Below are 21,032 nucleotides of genomic sequence, written 5' to 3' on the forward strand. Positions count from 1 at the left end.
AAACAAGCCCAATTAATTTTAACTAGCTTTAAACTAAAATGAAATCTAAAACGTTGATATTGCTTTAAACGTGTAGCAGTAAACATTCATACACATTTTTCAGAGTAGGTTAATCTCCCAGTAGTCAAATGCTCTTTTGAAAAAAATTTTTTATTGAAATATAATTGATTTACAATGTTGTGTTAGTTTCAGGGGTACAGCAAAATAGCCTTTCCTTTTTATCTTTTCTAAAAATGCAAGTCCACTAACAAAACAACGTTATCCCTATAATTTAAAAAGTCAGATATATAAAACATACTTACGAAACAATATTTTCATATTTTACTCAAAGAAAAAAGCTTTGTTGTGTCCGGAAAAAATAAATTTGGGGACTCTCAAACTGAGCCCAACCTATATTTTTAGCTCAGTACTTATTGCCATGAGGCATATGAGAGACTTCGAAGACATGTCTATTTATTTGCTCATTTGTTGAAAAGTCATTTAACTTATTATTTACTAATGTGCTTCACTTTACATATATGTAAAATGGGGATCTTAAAGAAACAACCTGGTAAAGTGGTTGTGAAGATTAAATTAACGAGTACATGCAAGTACTCAGAACAGCACCTGCCACACAGTACAAGTCCAGTGTCACTGTGATCTTTTTATCACGATGGTGCGATCACTCAACTAGAGTCAGACATCCTGGAGTCCAAAGTCAGGTGGGCCTTAGGAAACATCACTACCAACATAGCTAGTGGAGCTGATGGAATTTCAGTTGAGCTATTTCAAATCCTGAAAGATGATGCTGTGAAAGTGCTGCACTCAATATGCCAGCAAATTTGGAAAACTCAGCAGTGGCCACAGGACTGGAAAAGGTCACTTTTCATTCCAATCCCAAAGAAAGGAAATGCCAAAGAATGCTCAAACTACCGCACAATTGCACTCATCTCACACACTAGCAAAGTAATGCTCAAAATTCTCCAAGCCAGGCTTCAACAGTATGTGAACCGTGAACTTCCAGATGTTCAAGCTGGTTTTAGAAAAGGCACAGGAACTAGAGATCAAACTGCCAACATCCACTGGATCATTAAGAAAGCCAAGAGAGTTCCAGAAAAACATCTGCTTCTACTTTATTGACTATACCAAAGCCTTTGACTGTGTGGATCACAACAAACTGGGGAAAATTGATCAAGAGATGGGAATACCAGACCACCTGACCTGTCTCCTGAGATATCTGTATGCAGGTCAATAAGCAACAGTTATATCTGGACATGGAACAACAGACTGGTTCCAAATACGAAAAGGAGTATGTCAAGGCTGTATATTGTCACCCTGTTTATTTAACTTATATGTAGAGTACATCATGAGAAACGCTGGGCTGGAGGAAGCACAAGCTGGAATCAAGATTGCCGGGAGAAATATCAATAACCTCAGATGTGCAGATGACACCACCCTTATGGCAGAAGGCAAAGAAGAACTAAAAAGCCTCTTGATGAAAGTGAAAGAGGAGAGTGAAAAAGTTGGGTTAAATTTCAACTTCAGAAAACTAAGATCACGGCATGTGGTCCCATCATTTCATGAGAAATAGGTGTGGAAACAGTGACAAACTTTATTTTTTTGGGCTCGAAAATCACTGCAGATGGTGATTGCAGTCATGAAATTAAAAGACGCTTGCTCCTTGGAAGAAAAGCTATGACCAACCTATACAGCGTATTAAAAAGGAGAGACATAATTTTGCCAACAAAGGTCCATCTAGTCAAAGCTATGGTTTTCCCAGTAGTCATGTATGGATGTGAGAGTTGGATCATAAAGAAAAATGAGTGCCCAAGAATTGATGCTTTTGAACTGTGGTGTTGGAGAAGACTCTTGAGAGTCCCTTGGACAGCAAGGAGATCCAACCAGTCCATCCTAAAGGAGATCAGTCCTGAATATTCATTGAAAGGACTGATGCTGAAGCTGAAACTCCAATACTCTGGCCACCTGATGTGAAGAACTGACTCATCTGAAAAGACCCTGATGCTGGGAAAGATTAAAGGCAGGAGGAGAAGGGGATGACAGAGGATGAGATGGTTGGATGGCATCACTGACTCAATGGACATGAGTTTCCGCAAACTCTGGGAGTTGGTGATGGACAGGGAAGCCTGGTGTGCTGCAGTCCATGGGGTTGCAAAGTGTTGGACACAACTGACCAACTGAACTGAACTGTGGTATGGAATAATACATAATAATATTATTGTTATTGCTGTAGGTAGGAGTTGCCATGAGGTTACAGCAAAGTTAGAAATGAGAACACTTCAAAAACATCTCAAGTGTGGAGAGGGAAGAAAAAATAGCATTTGGATCCATGCAGGTAAGGTCACAACTGCACCAAGGTGGTGGCAGAATTCAGTATATGAGAGAAATTATGCAGGAAAAATCATGGCTGAAATCAAGGTTTAGACCAGCAAATGATGAGAGAAAAGGTAACTGTTGAGATTACAGTGTAGTTTCCAAACTTCCCCACGTTTGCAAATGCCTCAGTTTCCTCATTGCTAAAATAAGGTTAATTATAGTCACTACAACTTCCCTGGTTAGCTCAGCTGGTAAAGAATCCACCTGCAATGCAGGGACCCTGGTTCAATTCCTGGGTCGGGAAGATCCTCTGGAGAAGAGATAGGCTACCCACTCCAGTATTCTTGGGCTTCCCTGGTGGCTCAGATGGCAAAGAATCCACCTGCAATGCAGGAGACCGGGGTTTGATCCGTGGGTTGGGAAGATCCCCTGGAGGAGGGCATGGCAACCCACTCCAGTATTCCTGCCTGGAGAATCCACATGGACAGAGGAGCTGGGTGGGATACAGTCCATGGGGTTGCAAAGAGTCGGATATGACTGAGCAACTAAGCACATAGTCACTACATCACAAGCATTTTATGAGTATTAAATAATATAAAGTGCCTTTTATAGTGTTTGGCATACAGTAAGTACTCATTAAATATTAACAATTATAAAAAGAATATGACAATATTTGCAAAAACCTCTTACCAGGGTATATAAGTCACTCTCTTTTGATTGTGGACTGATCTCTCGGTCTTCATTAAAATAGTGCTGCTGGGAAGAATAGCCCAGCTCTTTCAGGACAATGTCCTCAGGCCTCACACTGGATTTAGTGTATAAAGCTAAAGGGTTGAGGTCTCTGAAACCCTAGAATAAGAAAAAGGAGGAGGAAGAGTTTAGTTTCTCAGAAAAAAAATGGAAACAGCACTCCATAATCCTCAAATGTTGTGGAAATGTATTATCTTCTAAAATTTAATAGAATTTTTCCCATACTGATAGTGCCTGCTAGCCACAAAAATGATCAACACCAATATTAATGGTGATGTAGACACTGCTATCAATAATTAGAAAATAAGAAAGTGTTGCTCTTCTCTAAGAAAACTTCAGAGAGTCAAATACTTGAGGGTAAGACAGAATCCTCCATTATTTAAAATAAAAGCACTCACATTCTAAGAGACAATAAGCCAAATGTAGTTTTCTGTGGTCATGTGAAAATTAAGAAAGTGCTGTGCATTCAGTAAGCCAGGCATCTCACAGATGTCTCTTAAAGAATCAATCAAATAACCTTCTGTATTAAATTCTCTTATACCTTGAAGGGTTGAGATTAAACAAAATACATTACAAAATACATTCAGACTGCTCCACCTTAGAAGGGACATTTTCTCGGCATACAATAGCATGACCCTCTGTCCTCAAAACATGGTGGAAATAGACATCTTCATTTGAGGATGTATCACACAGGAAAATGTTCAGGATCCCATCTACATATTCATCCACTACCCCTACTAATGGCTTCAAACCACACAACTTCTGGAACTGCAAAATAGCTCTGGGTGTCCAATGTTCCTGAAATACAATCAAGATATGAGATTCAGATGACAGCTTCAAACATCATTTATAAAAACCAAACCACAAATTACAAGTGAATTCCTAACGAACTAAAGATTTTAGTGGAAAAATCAAACCATGAAAATATCAGAATAACACAAGGATATTTATGATTTGGGGATGATAAAAGGTAGAATAAAGGAAAAATTATGAAAATGCGATTATGGGAAAAACTTATCTTAATGTGATGAAAAACTTCCATGTTTGGAAACGATTGGGTTAAATTATTGGACCAACCCTCCCACAGAAACTAAAAATTTTAGATAAAATATTTTTAAAACATGTCCAAAAAACATCAGAGAGCTAACAAAAGAGTAACAAATTAACAGGTCAAAGTTAAAGGGAAAGTGGCAACTCTTTTTGTCTTAAGGTTATCTGTTAATCCAGGCTAATCTGAACTTTGGTTTCAATGATTTTACAGGTCAGAGGACAGAAATTCAAGCCAGTATCCACCCATGATAGGGAGTGGAGAGGAGTTTATTAAGTTGAGTCCCTAGGGATACATGCTCAGACTAAGGCAAAAAAAAAAAAAATAAATTAGCCTTCACATGGATTTGCAGCTCAATTTTCACATCAGCTGGGTGGTACACAAATCTTCAGGTTGTTCATTTAAATTAACATGGTTCTAGACTGCTAGGTACCTGGCAGAAGAGAATGTAAATCTTTCTGGAGGCAGGCAAACTCAATCTATATTCCAACCAATTTTACAAAAATTTTTTAAAAAGTCAATGAGCAGGACATAGGCAAAGATAAAAAGTATATAAAGAGACAATGAATCACAAATAACAATATAACTAATACAAAACCTCAGAAACTTTAGATATCTGAATTTCCAGAGGAATTACAAAACAACTAAACTTACTACATGTAAAAACAAACAAAAAATGAAATTAACTTGAAAGCTTCTGCAGAGATCTGAAATCTATTAAAAATCGATCTAGCAGAATTAAATCATCAAGAGAACTTTTAGAAAGTAAAAATGTAATAATATTAGAATTAGAAAGTAAAAATAGAGTAATAATAACCAAAAGTAAAACCCTAATATGTGTATTCAATAACAGATTAGGTAGAAATAAAAAATAAACAGCTATGGCTGATTCATTTTAATGTCTGACAGAAAACAAAATTCTGTAAAGCAATTATCCCTCGATTAAAAAATAAATTTTTAAAAAATTAGTAAACTGGAAGATAATTTAGAAAAATTATCCAGAATGCAACACAGAAAACAGAAATGTATATAGACTACAGAAGAGAGGTTAAAAGATATGGAAGGTAAACTGAAAAGGTTTAACATATTTTTAATTATGGTTCTACAAAATGAGAGAAACGGGGGGGGGGGGCTATAAATATGAATATAGGGAAAAGATAGTAACTGAGGAGATAATGGCTAAGAATTAGCCAGATTTAATGAAAAGTAACAATGCACAGATAAAAATTCCAATGAACCACAAAGCAGGATAAATAAGAATAAATCGACACATAAACATATTAAAAATGAAGAACACAGTTTTCAGACTTCAGAAACATGGCAGAGTGGTAAAGACTACCATTGTCTCTCCCCTTCAATCTATATCCAGTGAAACATCCACAACTCAAAAAACGTACTTCTGCCCAGCACAACAGGGCACTGCAGAATTCCACACATCTGCACACCCAAAGGGGGATGGACTGAAATGCACAGAGGAGCGGGGCAACTGCAGAGTCCATGCTGGCAACCTGGCCCTCTGAATGAGGCGGTGGAACACACAGCTTCAGAGAAACTGGTAGCCACAAGGAAGGCGGTGCGCCCAACTGTGGCCGCCTGACCGCTCCTGGCACCCACGGCCTCAGGCAGGAGCAGCAGTGGGGCCTGGGGCCCCGGCCCTCCAGCATCCAAGGCGCCCACAGCCCCGCCTGCACCCTCTTCATCACCTTTCCCCACAGCAGGTCCTGGGCCTCAAGGGGAGCCCTAACACAAGGAAAGAGCCCACCATCCAGATGACAACAGCGGCTACGGCAGAAGCAAGGCAGCAAAGACCCTGGTGGCACAAAAAGCAGTGACAAATGAGGCGTGGAGCCACACCTCTTACAGGGAAGGTGGCGGCTGGAAAGGGCCAACTCTCAAATAAAACCAGAGGCAGCGCAGGTTAAAGAAACCCAAAACTTAAATGGTTGCGCCACCTACTGGAGGAAATCAAACTCCTACTCTGTCATTCAAAACCGGCTCAGGAACACTTCATCAAACAACACGAAGACTCACAGCAACACTGTACCACAAAAAGACAATGACAATTCTCCAGAAACCAAAGTTATAGAATATTTCAATTTAACTGTTAAAGAATTCAAGATAGCTGTTGTGAAGAAATTCAATGAGCAGTGAGAAAGGCAGTTTAATGAGCTCATGAATAAAATTAATGAACAGAAGGAATATTTCACCAAAGAGATTGAAACTAAAAAGAAAGAACCAAACAGGACTTTCTTGGTGGTCCAGTGGTTAAGACTCCACCTGCCAATGCAGGGGACATGGATTTGATCCCTGGTCCAGGAAAATCCCACATGCTTCAAGGGCAACTAAGCCTGTGGGCCACAACACTGAGCCCTCATGCAACCACTGAAGCCTGTGCAGCCTAGGGCCCATGCTCTGCAACAAGAGAAGCCACAGCAGTGAGAAGCCCACATACTGCAACTAGAGCATAGACCACTGTCTTACACCATACACACAAATTAACTCAAAATGGACTAAAGGTGTAAATGCAAGTGAAAGTCACTCAGTAGTGTCTGACTCTTTGTGACCCTATGGACTATACAGTTCTGGAGTTCTCCAGGCCAGAATACTGGAGTGGGTAGCCTTTCCCTTCTCCAGGGGATCTTCCCAACCCAGGGATCAAACCCAGGTCTCCCGCATTGCAGGCAGATTCTTTTTCAACTGAGCTATCAGGGAAGCCCAAGACTAAATCTAAGACCTGAGACTAAATAAAGCTCCTAGAAGAAAACACAGGCAGTATGCTCTTTGACATCGGTCTTAGTGATCTCTCTTTAGATATGTCTCCACAGGCAAGGAAAACAAAAGCAAAACTAAAACTAAATAAAAGGGACTACATCAAGCTAAAAAGCTTTTGCACAGCAAAGGAAACTAGCACTACAACAAGACTGTCTACCAAATAGGAGAAGATTTTTGCTAATGATATATCTGATAAGAGGTTAATATCCAAAACACATAAAGAACTCATACAACTCAACAACAAAAACAGTCTGGTTTGAAAATGGGTAAAGAAACTGAAGAGACATTTTCCAAAGACAACATGCTAAAGGCCAACAGGTACATGAAAAGATGCTCAACAGCACTAATTATTATGGAAACGCAAATCAAACCCACAATTTGACAGCACGTTACACCTGTAACAATGGCAATTATCAAAAAGGTAAGAAATAGAAGTGTTGGCAATGATGTGGAGAAAAGGGAACTCTCATATACAGTACTGGTGAGAATGTAAATTGGTGGACAGACAGAGACGGTATGGAGATACCTCCAAAAATTAAGTATAGAACTACTATATGATCTAGCTATCTCACTTCTGGGTATTTATCCAAAGAATATGAAAACACTAATCTGAAAATATATCTGCACCCTCACATTCTTTGGCATTATTTACAATAGCCAAGATGTGAATTAAGTGAAGTGCCCATCAATAGAAGGATAAAGAAGATGTGGTACTGCTCAGCTATAAAAAAAACAAAGCTGTTACCTTACCGTTTGCAACAACATGGATTGAACTTGAGCATTTTATGCTAAGTAAAACAAGTCAGATGGAGAAAGACAAACATCACATGATTACACTCTTGTATTTAAAAACTAATAAACAAAAACAAAATGATGAACAAACCAGACACATAAATACGTATATACAGAGAACAGAGTAATGGTTATCAGCAGGGAAGGAAGACGGTGTGGGCAAAATGGGTAAAGCAGGTTGGGTCATCTGATGGAAAATAAACTTTTGGTAGTGAGAACGTGGTAGGGTATATGTATATAGAAGTGGAAATACAGTGTTGTACACATGAAACATATAATGTTATAAATCAATGTTACCTCAATATAGTTTTGTTTCCTAAAGAGTAAATCTGTAAGCTTCAATTTCATTAGCAGATAGTTCTAATACTATATTGAAGGCAAAAGGAGAAGAGGGTGGCAGAGGATGAAATGGTTAAATAGCATCACCAACTCAATGGACACGAATCTGAGCACACTCGGAGACAGTGAAAGACAGGGAAGCCTGGTGTGCTGCTGTCCTTGGGGTCTCAAAGAGTGATGCACAACTTAGCAACTGAACAATCACAACAAATGGAAGCTACTGATAAGTTATTTAAACTAACAAACATGGGATAATAAATGTGTACCTTATGTATAATTAAGAGTTCTGAGGGGAAAAAGACAAAATTAGGTGCATAATTATAACTACATAAATATATGTATCTATATGGATGAAAATGACTCCTGTTCCATCCCATACCAATCATCTCCCATAACAATGTCAGTAGAGAATTCTTTAAAAAATGTATTTCTAATTGTGGCAGTTCCCTTTAGTTGCTTCCCAGAAACTAAAGGACAACGTCTAGCATGTACACACTGCTATATTTAAAATGGATAACCAACCTAACCTAAGATAAGTGAACTCTGTTCAATGTTATGTGGAAGCCTGGATGGGACGGGAATTTGGGAGAGAATGAATACATGTATATGTATGGCTGAATCCCTTTGCTGTCCATCTGAAACTATCACAACATTGTTTGTTAACTGGCCATACGACAATACAAAATAAAGTTTTTAAAAAAATAAAGGACAATGTCCAGACTCCTGCACATGACTACGGGTCTCCACCTTAGTCCCTTATTTCTCCGACATCATTTGCCATGCACCAACTGCAGCTCGTCCTCTATTACATAGCCAAACAGAACCACTTAAAATTCCTCAAATTTGAGATCTAACATGCTGCTCTTCCTTTGCCTGGAATGTCTTTCTTGTTTGTTCAATTATGGTGCTAACCTTCCTTCAAAGTTTCATGCAAATGTCACCTCTTTTAAGACACCGTCTCTGATTACCTTGAACAGAAACGAGGGCTGTTCCTTCTGTATCTCTATCATACACTATAAAATTCCCTAGGAAATCTGACACAGTACAATTAATTTTGTCTACATGCCTTTCTCCCATACTGTCTACAATGACTTTCTTTTTCATGTTTTATTTTTTTATCCTGAGAACTCTGAATTGTCCTTGGCATCAAATGTTTGCTGATTAAATGGGAAGCAAACAAACATACCTCTACTGGTCTCACCCACGCCAAAGAACAAGGGATCGCCTGAGCAGGAAGCTTGGTGTAACAGCACCTGCAACAGACAAATATATGAATATTTAATCATATTTTAAAACTGCATTTTATGGAATCTCTTATTTTTTAATCCCTTTTAAAAAATTATGTATTTTTGAGCACACTAGATCTTCTTGCTGCATGCGGGCTTTCTCTAGTTGCAGCGAGTGGCGCTACTCTTCACTGCAGTGCGCAGGCTTCTCGCTGAGGGGGCTTCTCTTGCTATAAAGTGTGGGCTCCAGGCATGTGGGCTTCAGTAATTGTGGTGCAAGTCTTATCCACTTCTTGATTTAAGTTTTTTATACCATTTCAGAGTATTTAATGCATGCATTTTTAAATGAAATGTCTTAACACTTCACACTAATGTCTAAGAAAGAAATTTGTAAAACATAACAGTCTTTGAAAACCATGAAATTAAAATATAGGTGGAAACAGTCCAAACTTCATGATATATAAATGCAACTCTTAGCAGGACCCAAAGCATCATTTTCTTAATAAGAGAATGAAATTTAGTCTCATGGTCCATTCAGATTCACAGCCATGTGAGAGAAAACATAAGAGATCCAGCTGTGAAACTAAATGACCATTTGCCAAATCTGCACTAAGAAGAAAGGAGGGTAGAAAGAAGAGAGGCAGGAGAAAAGGAAGAGAGGTCCTCACTCCCCCACAGCCTCAGCATTATGGTTCAAACCTAAATTGTTCTTAATGAATTTATGAACTCACTTGAGGAATCTCAGGGAAGACTTCTGAACAGTTCCAATGTTTCCAAAATCTGGATAGAACACTTCAACTTCCTGTCTCCCGAGAATTCGATGGATAATGACCCGATACCACCACTTATCCTCAGAAATCCTTACACAACAGAGATGTCCTGGCTGGATAAAACACTCTGGCATGGCATATCGATCAGAAACCAACTGATTAGAATAACATCGCCTGCAGAATTCCATAAAAGAAATCCATAGAAAAAGAAAAAAATTAAAGATCCTTTTTATTGATGTATCAAGAGCAGGAAAGTCTTGGCAAAAGGCAAAGAAAAATTCTCACTTTTTCTGATTTGGTAATGCTTATTACTGATACCAATTAATCTTCTTTTTCATATCCAAATCCTTTCTCTTTACCAATAAACTTCTTCAAATAGAAGTTTACTAAGTGGTCATTATGTAACATTATACCAAGTATTCTTGGCATATAGTATATAATATAGTGATACAGTTGACTTAGAAAAAATACAGTATGCTTTTGGAGAGATACAAAATAAATTACTCTTATATGTGACACCAATGTAAAAATCAGATTGCTGTTCATGAATAAATCTAAAGTGAATGAAAACATAAACATTTTACACAGTGTTTACTACCAAAAGACATCATTATTCAATAGAGAAAAGATAATTTAGAGCAGTAATTCTCCAAGTGCAGTTTACAAATTCCTGGGACCCTGACACACTTTCAAAGAGTTCATAAGATCAAAGCTATTTTAATATATGTATTATTATGAAAATAATTATTTGTCCTTTTCACTGTGTTAATATTTGCATTGATGGTATAAAAGCTACGGTGCCTTTGCTTTTACAAAGTTTTACAAAAGGGTAAAACTCCAGGTGCCTTTGCTGAATCAAGCCAGTGGCATTCAACTGTACTAGTCGTCATTTATTTTTCACTGCCATGCATTCCAATTAAATTTTTTTAAAAAAGAAAAAGGCTAATTTCACTTAAGAATGTCCATGATAAAGCAATAAAAATTATTAAGCATATTAAACCTCAAACACAGAGTGACTATCTTTTCAATGTTCTCTGTAACAAAAATGGAAGTACAAGTAAAATACTTCCTAAGTTGTCTTAAGGAAAAGCACTTATGGATTTCAGTTGTGAACTGAACTAGCTGCTCTGTGTGTGTGTATGTGCGTGCGGAGTATTGTTTTTAGTTGGAAGATGAATAAGACACTATTAAACACCATTTTTGCTTGAAAGGTCCACTCAGAAACTATGTTTATTCAGATTTGGGTATTTGACACACACTTTCTCAAGAATGAAGTGGGCTTGTCACTTTCAGGAAAACATTTACAGTATTTATTGTCAATGATAAAATTCAAAAGCTTTCCAATTAAAATTAGGATTTTCCAAATGTCATATCTAGCACCGTGAGCTTGATAGCTTCTTAACGCATAATACTTTTCTGATGATATCAGAGATACTAATGAGTGATATTTTTAAATATATACTGTGTGATGAAACATCCACATTTGGAACATGTATATAACTCACTGCACCAGTATTTTCCAAAAGACCAATGCATGATGTTTTAAAATCACAAATGGTGGTAAAATTGAGGGCCAGTTCCATTGAGTCCACACTTAGAAGGTCTCTATGCTTACTTATACAGTGGAAAGTGACAAACACACTCAAGGGATTAGATCTGATAGACAGAGTGCCTGAAGAACTATAGATGGAGGTTTGTGACACTGTATAGGAGGCAGTGATCAAGACCATCCCCAAGAAAAAGAAAGGCAAAATTGTTGTCTGAGGAGGCCTTACAAATAGCTAAGATAAGAAGAGACGCTAAAGGCAAAAGACAAAAGGAAAAATATGTACAGTTGAATGCAGAGTTCCAAAGAATAGCAAGGAGAGATAAGAAAGCCTTCCTCAGTGATCAGTGCAAAGAAATATGGGAAAACAATAGAATGGGAAAGACCAGGGATCTCTTCAAGAAAATTAGAGATACCAAGGGAACATTTCATGCAAAGATGGGCACTATAAAGGACAGAAACGGTATGGACATAACAGAAGCAGAAGATATTAAGAAGAGGTGGCAAGAATACACAGAAGAACTATACAAAAAGATCTTCATGACCCAGATAACCACGATGGTGTGATCACTCACCTAGAGCCAGACATCCTGGAGTCTGAAGTCAGGTGGGCCGTAGGAAGCATCACTACCAACAAAGCTAGTGGAGCTGATGGAATTCCAGTTGAGCTATTTCAAGTCCTAAAAGATGATGCTATGCAAGTGCTGCATTCAATATGCACAAATTTGGAAAACTCAGCAGTGGCCACAGGACTGGAAAAGGTCAGTTTTCACCCCAATCCCAAAGAAAGGCAAACAAAGCATGTTCAAACTACCGCACAATTGCACTCATCTCACACGCTAGCAAAGCAATGCTCAAAATTCTCCAAGCTAGGTTTCAACAATACATGAACCAAGAACTTCCAGATGTTCAAGCTGGATTTCAAAAAGGCAGAGGAACCAGAAATCAAATTGCCAAAATCCACTGGATCACAGAAAAAGCAAGAGAGTTCCAGAAAAACATCTACTTCTGCTTTATTGACTACTCCAAAGCCTTTGACTGTGTGGATCACAACAAACTGTGGAAAATTCTGAAAGAGATGGGAATACCAGACCACCTTAACTGCCTCCGGAGAAATCTGTATGCAGGTCAAGAAACAACAGCTAGAATTGGACATGGAACAACAGACTGGTTCCAAATTGGGAAAGGAGTATGTCAAGGCTGTATATTGTCACCCAGGTTGTTTAACTTAGTTACATGCAGAGTACATCATGTGAAATGGCAGGCTAGATGAAGCACAAGGTGGAATCAGGATTGCCAGAAGAAATATCAGTAACCTCAGATATACAGATGACACCACCCTTATGGCTGAAAGTGAAGAGGAACTGAAGAGCCTCTTGATGAAAGTGAAAGAGGAGAGTGAAAAAGTTGTCTTAAATCTCAACATTCAAAAAACTAAGATAATGGCCTCCAGTCCCACCACTTAATAGCAAATAGATGGGAAAACAATGGAAATAGTGATAGACTATTTTCGTGGGCTCCAAAACCACTGCACACAGTGACTGCAGCCATGAAATTAAAAGACACTTGCTCCTTGCAAGAAAAGCTATGACCAACCTAGGCAGAATATTACAAAGGTTTGCTGACAAAGGTCCGTTTAGTCAAAGCTAAGGTTTTTCTAGTAGTCATGTATGGACATTAGAGTTGGAACATAAAGAAAGCGGAGTGTCAAAGAATTGGTGCTTTTGAACTGTGGTGTTGGAGAAGACACCTGAGAGTCCCTTGGACTGCAAGGAGACCCAACCAGTCCATCCTAAAGGAAATCAGTCCTGAATATTCATTGGAAGGACTGATGCTAAAGCTGAAACTCCAATACTTTGGCCACCTGATGCAAAGAACTGACTCACTGGAAAGGCCCTGATGCTGGGAAAGATAGAAGGCAGGAGGAGAAGGGGGTGACAGAGGATGAGATGGTTGGATGGTATCACCGACTCAATGGATATACAAGCTCTGAGAGTCAGCGATGGACATGGGAAGCCTGGCGTGCTGCAGTTCATGGGGCTGCAAAGAGTCAGACACGACTGAGCGACTGAACTGAACTGAATGCTTACTTTAATAGTGCTCTGCTACTGCTGTCTTGAAATTCATTTTTTTTTTTTTTTGAATTGTAAATTTTCATTTTTTTTTTTTTTAAATTTTTTTATTAGTTGGAGGCTAATTACTTCACAACATTTCAGTGGGTTTTGTCATACATTGATATGAATCAGCCATAGATTTACACTTATTCCCCATCCCGATCCCCCCTCCCACCTCCCTCTCCACCCGATTCCTCTGGGTCTTCCCAGTGTACCAGGCCCGAGCACTTGTCTCATGCATCCCACCTGGGCTGGTGATCTGTTTCACCATAGATAGTATACATGCTGTTCTTTTGAAACATCCCACCCTCACCTTCTCCCACAGAGTTCAAAAGTCGAAATTCTTCATTTTTAAACAAGAAGTCTTGCATTTCAATTTTGCACTGGAGCCTGCAATTATATAGCTAATCCTGGACTCATTCAAAGTGCAAAGTTAGAAAATGTATTTTAACATAGTAGAGTTTGAAAAGTTCAAATTCCACATTACATCTAACTTTAAGACACCACTACTTGTCAAGTTTTCATATACCATCAAAAGAGTGTTCACAATTTTCTGAAAAGGCTGTTAAAATACTCTCTTTCCCAACTAAGTATCTATGTGAGGCCAGATGTTTTCATAAACTTTCACCAAGAGAATGTATCTCAAGAAATTAAAGACAGAAGCAGATACTGAAATACAACTTTCATCTAGTAAGCCAACTACAGCTATTTTCCATAAAAATGTTATTTATATTCAGAAAAATGAACTAATCATGATTTTTAAACAACATTTTACATTTTCGCAGTTTTATTTTTGGTACAATAAATACTGATAAGCAAAGGCTCTCCTGAGTCCTTAATTTTTAAAACCCATGAGACCAAAATGTTTGAGAACTGACTTAACAAGGTACGTGAAAAATACATTGAAAATAACAGATTCCTACCGCATTTCAATCATCATGTCCTCAAGTAACTCTGATGAATCCCTGCTGTAGATTCGGATGTAGAATTGACTAGGAGAGATGATATACTCCACAAAGACACCCACGAGGGTACTGGTATCTAATGGAGGCAGTCTGCATAACTTCTTGTCCCGCACAGCATCTGGTGGGATGTCATGATTTGCCATTGCCAAGTTGAGCTGGGATTTGTTAATTTCTACTTGCTACAAATTAAACAAACAAACAAAGAAACCACTATAAATCTTTGAGTAACATGTCAAACTTTGACAATGTTTCTTAAAGTTTGTTTCATGAGTTACCTTTACAAGATACACCTTGCAAATTATAAAAATGAAAAGTCTTAGGCTCTAGCCCAGATTCAGTGATTCAGAATATCTGGAAGTGAGACCCCCAGTTATGCCTTTAAAACAATTTCCAAGATGATCCTTACCTACCTTAAAGTACAAAAAGTACTGTCTTACATTATTACATAAAGAGAGTTAAAAGTGTATCACACACAACCGCCCTGTGCAAAACGGAAAACATGCTGCTTCAAATACTGAGGGTGAACTAAGTTACAGCCTCATCCTGACCAATCCCACCAACAAAGGCAACTTTAAAGAATGGATTAAGTTTCAGACTACTCTTCCAACCAAAAATGGGGCTTCTCAAACACTTTTATTCTAAAATATACTATTTTCCATTAGGCTTTTCTATCATCCTCTAGAAAACACAGCAGGCTCTCCAAACTAAATGTTTTCCCTCCACGGAAGAAGCCAGGTATAAAGGGCAAAAGGGAAGAAGAGGAAGCAACTAACACCTTAATAATGACAAAGCAACTAACAGGAGATGAGAACACAAAAGCGGAGAAGTGTGTGTGTGGACATCAAGTAAAAGAGAAAAGCACCCTACAACTGAGGCTAGCTGCAGGGGAAACCTGCAGCAGTACTGAGAATAGTTATAGCCAAGCTTCTCAATTCTTCCCACTGAAGCCCTGAAAGGTTTTCAAGCCTACTGAAACACATGGACAGAGAATCAATGTCTGTCAAGCAATGTCATCCTCAAATAACAGTCAGGTCTTCAAAGCCAATTGAAAACTTTGAAATGAGACTCAAGGAAAGCTAGTTATATAAAAGACTGAAAACCAGAATAAACACTGTATAAGATGACTTCAGACCAAAGTTCTGGTCTTGTCTAAGAAATCATATGTCCAGAAATAAGACTTTTTCTCAAACAGAAATTTTGTCTAAAGAAACACTCATTCAGTTACTTTTCATAATGCAGAATCTCCAGTACATGGAGACAGACATCAAACCATACTCACCAGCTGCAAAGGTTTTACCACCAGATTAGGCTTCTTGAAAATCTTCTGTTCTGGTTCCTTATGGTTTTTTGAAGGGCAATCCCAAGTAGTCTCCTTGATAATAGCAGTAGACAGTGAATTTCTAGGGGGACTGGACACACGAGCTTTGGCTTCTATTTTCTTATCTGATTGAACTAAACATGAATTTCTGACTGATGACACAGATCCATCTGAAATGACCAATAGAGAAGCCTATGTGTATCTATTAAAATAGTCTGTAAACTATTACTAAGCACATTCTATGTGCCAGGCACTGGACATATAATGATAGATACGAACCTGTCTTTGCAGACCTTTCAGTATGAACAGACACAAGGGAAGTTCCAGATGGGAACAAATCTTACATTATTTATGTTGGGGGCGGGGGTTGGAAGAGAAGTCTGGTAAGGTTTTTTAAACTTTGGTGAAAGGTTTTATTTTTCAACATCCTGATTTCAATGTATTTCTTGTTCAACTTTAGCTGTAAACATTCACTGTTGCTTAATGTACAATATAACTACTTGTACTACTAATGTACAACAGAACCCCAGTGTATGTAACCACTTAATATTCCATAATACAATCTCTTAGTTTTTAGGGAATTCCCAAACCAATCACATATTTTGTTCAAATTTACATGTTTATGACAATTATAAGAGGTTGACACCCTAACATGGATTCCAGATAGACATAAAACCATAGTAGCTCCTAAAGAAATACACTAGTAACTATACAAAGATGTAGGCACAAGGATATTGAACACTGTATATTTTGTAATATAAAAAAAGGGATACTCTCTACATGTCCATTGATAAGAGACTGGCTAAATGGACTATAATGTAGTTACATAAAAGAATTACAGATACTACTCAGTGCTCAACAACCGAGTTAAGACCCACTGAACTACCTAGTGTTTCCCCATGAGAGCATCGTTTCAGAAAATTTATTTCTTCAGAATTATTAAAAAATCTAAACAATGAAGAAAGTAAACTTTAAAAACTCAGATTTTAATACAGCAGCATTATTACAACATACATCATCAGGAAGGAGGTCATTATATACGAAACATTTTCAAGGCTAACATGTGATCTATTTAGTTGATGTGGTTACAATTAAGATTGTTAGCTAAATGATGCTTTCTTTTTCCTTGTCCTTACAGAGATAATTAAACATCAGGTTTGCATCATACTGTAATACAACTCACCAGATGCTAGAGGCTTCATATCAGCATCAAACACCAGCAAGTCTTGTTGTCCTTCCCTGAACTCAACATGGAGAACGTCACTAAGTGCTCCAACAAGCTCTATTACATTTAAGAAGCCCAGTTTTTTGGGTGAAAGTTGCTCTTTAAAAATTAACTGTCACAAAAACAAACAAACAAAAAAACAAAACAGGAATATAACATACATATGCTTCATGGACAATGCTTTAATCTGGACTTGGACTCCAAACTAAATTTGTAGGGGTGAGTAAATTCAGGCATTCAATAAATACTTGCTTCCATGTGAGTATAATACAAACCAAGCAACCTATAATCCCTCACCATAAACTTCTAGGCCAGCTTCAAGTTCCTTTTAGAGCATATGGTAATTAAAAAGAAAATTAGAGGATATTTTTACCTCTCATTTTTCACAATGTATGATTATAAAGCAAAAGTCTTTTTTAAAAAAGAGGGGAACACACAAAATACAGAAATCATAACTAAACTGTTGATATCTATGTTCACAGAAAGAATATTCACTACCACTTTTCACATGCAATAAAATAACACTATTTTTAAACATTTCCTTAAAACTATGCTTATTATTTCATGCTTGAAGTTAAGATAAATAGGTAAGTGTATTTTCTATAGCAAACTGATTTTCTTACCTTGGGAAAAAGAAGAATTATACCAAATAGAGACAGAAGAGAATATATATAAAATAAAAAACAAATATGTCTGGTTTAAACTGCATGGTGAATTAGTTAAGTTTGTCCTTGCTAATAAAGTGAGTGTGTGTTCAGTTGCTCAGTCATGTCCAACTCTTTGTGACTCCACAGACTGTAGCCCACCAGGCTCCTCTGTTTATGGGGTTTCTCAGGCAAGAATACTGGAGTGGGTTGCCATTTCTTCCTCCAGGGGATCTTCCTGACCCAGAGATTGAACCCATGTCCCCTGCTTCTCTTGCATTGGCAGGAGGATTCTTTACCACTGCACCACCTGGGAAGACTAATTAGGTGTTAGAAGGAAATAAATCCTTGCCCTGACTTAATCATCTTAGAGAAGATCACAGGAACACAGAGTGCAAACACTTTTAAAGGAATGACCCTTGACAAAGGGTGGGATGTCTTTGTTTTAGAGGCATTTTATTGAGACAAGGCAAAACAATTATATGTTCAGAAGTAGTGTACAATGAAAGAGAAGTCAAACCCATTGCTTTAATCATGTATTTCCTCTTCTTTGTAACTACCAACCAACCAACCCAGCTTTCTGCTTTAAGGGAAGAGTCAGAAAAATAAGCCAATACATTTCCCCTCTTCATAATAACATAAACAGCTACCAGAAATCTAACTGTAATAAGAGAGATTGAATGCTGGCTTATACAGATTCATTAAAAAGACAACAGACCATTGGACTACAAGAGTATAACTCCATCTGTCTTCATCTGATACTCTTGTGTTTTCACTGATAGGTATCACCAAGTTGGTAAGTTCTAGCACTGGGGCTTATTCATATTCCTCATTATTTACTGCTCATGTTTGCCTTAAGCAGAGAGTAACTCAGAGGCTGATGCTTCTCTGTGCTTGTTTTAGTCTGTAATTTGTGTACTATCTGTGGCATCTGTCTGATGCTCAGGCCATAACTTCAGGAGTTGAACTATAGATGGAATCTGAATTCTCTGAAGCAATTTCTTCACTCTCTTCTTCTGCTGTCTCTGAAAAACTGATCCTCAGGTTTGCCAGCTCACTACTATCTTCAGGAAGCACACCTTTCCAAAGACCATAGGTTTTCCTACCATAATCTGCCACAGTCTCTATGTTCCATCTTCAGAACCACTGGCATAGAGTTCTCCATCAGACTAAACCTCACACAGTGGATGGGACCAGAGTGTCCTTTGTAGGATTTAATTCATCTTTATAATCATATTTATAAGGTTTAAAATCTTCATTTGCTGCTACAAGAAATTCTCAGGGCGAAGAGATGCAGAGTTGATGGTTGCAGGAGCTTCAAAGGATTTGAGTCCAAACTTACTGCACTATGAAAAGCAACAGATGGTCCATACATTATTACCAGGCATTCCCTTGGGAATACATCCCATACTACTAAAGACATCAAAATTTAGAGATTTCACCTCTGTCATAGTAGTGTGATCCCAAAGTAGAACAGTTTTATCAGCAGCTGAAAGGATCTGTTTATCCTCACAGCACCACAGAGCCTTTTTAATACCAGAGGTATGACCATTGATTTCCTTAGGTTCTGTCTGGAAGACCATGTTGTCATCGTCCTTGGACCTGAAGAACATGGACACAAAGAGCACCCTGCAGGCATCCTGGATGCTGAACACAGACCTGCTGCATCACATGGCTGCCAGTATACCAGCCAACTCAGTTACTCTCAGGGGCTCGAGGGGCTTAGTACTCACTGGCTCTGCCAGTTCTATCTCCACCTTCTCAGTCACTGCCGCCAGGCCCAAAGGGTGGGATTTCTGCAGTGCATACTTCTTGTTGGTGTAATGCTCTCAGATCCAAGTCAACTCTTTATGACTTCTCCCAGGACACTTGTAAATGTGGTGCCCAGTATCAGTCAAGTCATACTTTAAAAGGGTCATTATATAGCCAATCATGAATATCCTGAGAGAGAAAGAATTGGTAGAGGGCAGCAGAAGGGTGGTAATGAATTAGATTTGGTACCTCTACTCACTTCTTTGTACATCACATACTATGGCTTCTGTCCTTTTTATGTTCATTAGTCTCTTTAAGGGTTTCTTTACGTTCTCTGTAAGTGCCTAGTACTATGAATGTGCAATTTAGCTGAACATAAGACTAGGTTGGGAAGGATTTTTTTAAATATAAGTTATTAATTTTTTGAATAAGTGATATTCGGAAGTTTTTTAAAGGTATATAGCAAAAACTAAGTCTCCAGTCCACTCCCATTTCTCAGCTGACCAGGAGAGCACCTCTTTGGAGGTAAGCACTACTAGGAGTTTTGTGTGGAAACCATCACCAGTAGATTGTGAAACTTGCCAGAAATTGTCAAAACTTGAATGTACATCATCCTTCAACATAATAGATTACACTTGTATTTTTTAATGAGTTAATACAGAGACATTTCCAAATCAGTACATGAAACATAGTTGAGTTTTGCTTTGTGATCCTCAGAATCTTGTAGTAAATTAGTTTAGTCCATCAACTGATATATCAGACACATTGCCCTAATGCCTTTGTTATGCTATCTTCTCTATATACTCCCACCGTAAGCAAGGAAGCAATTGACATTTATTTCTACTTCCACTCTCTTCCATCTCCAATCCATTTTAGTTATCTTATGTTTTCCTAAGAGTTTATATTTATGCCTTCAAATATATTACATGATTTAATTTCCTCAGAGTAGATTTTGCAGATGACATTTTCATAGTGCAAATTCTATTTTTTGCAAATTGGTAGCTGGACCCAGACACTTGATCAGGCTCATGCTCCATCCCTTTGACAAAACTATTGGTGATGTCATATTCTAAAAAGAGGAACACATAATATCTAGCTGTCTCTATGTTGGTGTTGTTATTGGAGCCATTACTGGTCAATGCCTGATTTACTATTCATTGAGAGTTTTAATATAGTGATATTCTAACTCTATCGATTCTTTTTTATTATTCAGTTGGAATATTTCATAGAGATATGGTCCCCTCAATCTGTTATTTGGTTACCCAGTCCTACCAGTTCATTCAGGAAAGCCAGGATAAGTGACTGGTTCTTTCTCTTTGTTTACCATTTTTTAAGAAAATGAATTAGTTCTCCATCATCTTCCATGATAACCAATTAGTTTTTAACATCATATGAGCTCACAAAATTAAACATATTGGATGGGCTTCAAACCACTGCAATTATTATCCTTAGTGAAAC

At 37.9% G+C, this 21,032-nt stretch overlaps 1 protein-coding gene and 1 pseudogene across 3 annotated transcripts in view; both read right to left on the reverse strand.

The window, feature by feature from the left end:
• TDRD5 (tudor domain containing 5) overlaps window positions 1-21,032 on the reverse strand; it is a 103,353-nt gene that overhangs the window by 14,995 nt on the left and 67,326 nt on the right. For all 3 annotated transcript variants that reach the window (XM_043486144.1, XM_043486145.1, XM_043486146.1), the window contains 7 exons: window positions 17,137-17,290; window positions 15,915-16,123; window positions 14,594-14,814; window positions 9,972-10,184; window positions 9,201-9,267; window positions 3,661-3,861; window positions 3,004-3,162 (listed from right to left, as the gene is read on the reverse strand). In XM_043486144.1, coding sequence (XP_043342079.1) covers window positions 3,004-3,162; window positions 3,661-3,861; window positions 9,201-9,267; window positions 9,972-10,184; window positions 14,594-14,814; window positions 15,915-16,123; window positions 17,137-17,290 — 1,224 coding nt within the window. The remainder of the gene's footprint in view (window positions 1-3,003; window positions 3,163-3,660; window positions 3,862-9,200; window positions 9,268-9,971; window positions 10,185-14,593; window positions 14,815-15,914; window positions 16,124-17,136; window positions 17,291-21,032) is intronic.
• On the reverse strand, window positions 18,765-19,646 carry LOC122452493 (annotated as a pseudogene).

Source organism: Cervus canadensis, chromosome 13, assembly GCF_019320065.1.
Source record: "Cervus canadensis isolate Bull #8, Minnesota chromosome 13, ASM1932006v1, whole genome shotgun sequence".
In the NCBI taxonomy this organism is placed as follows: domain Eukaryota; kingdom Metazoa; phylum Chordata; class Mammalia; order Artiodactyla; family Cervidae; genus Cervus; species Cervus canadensis.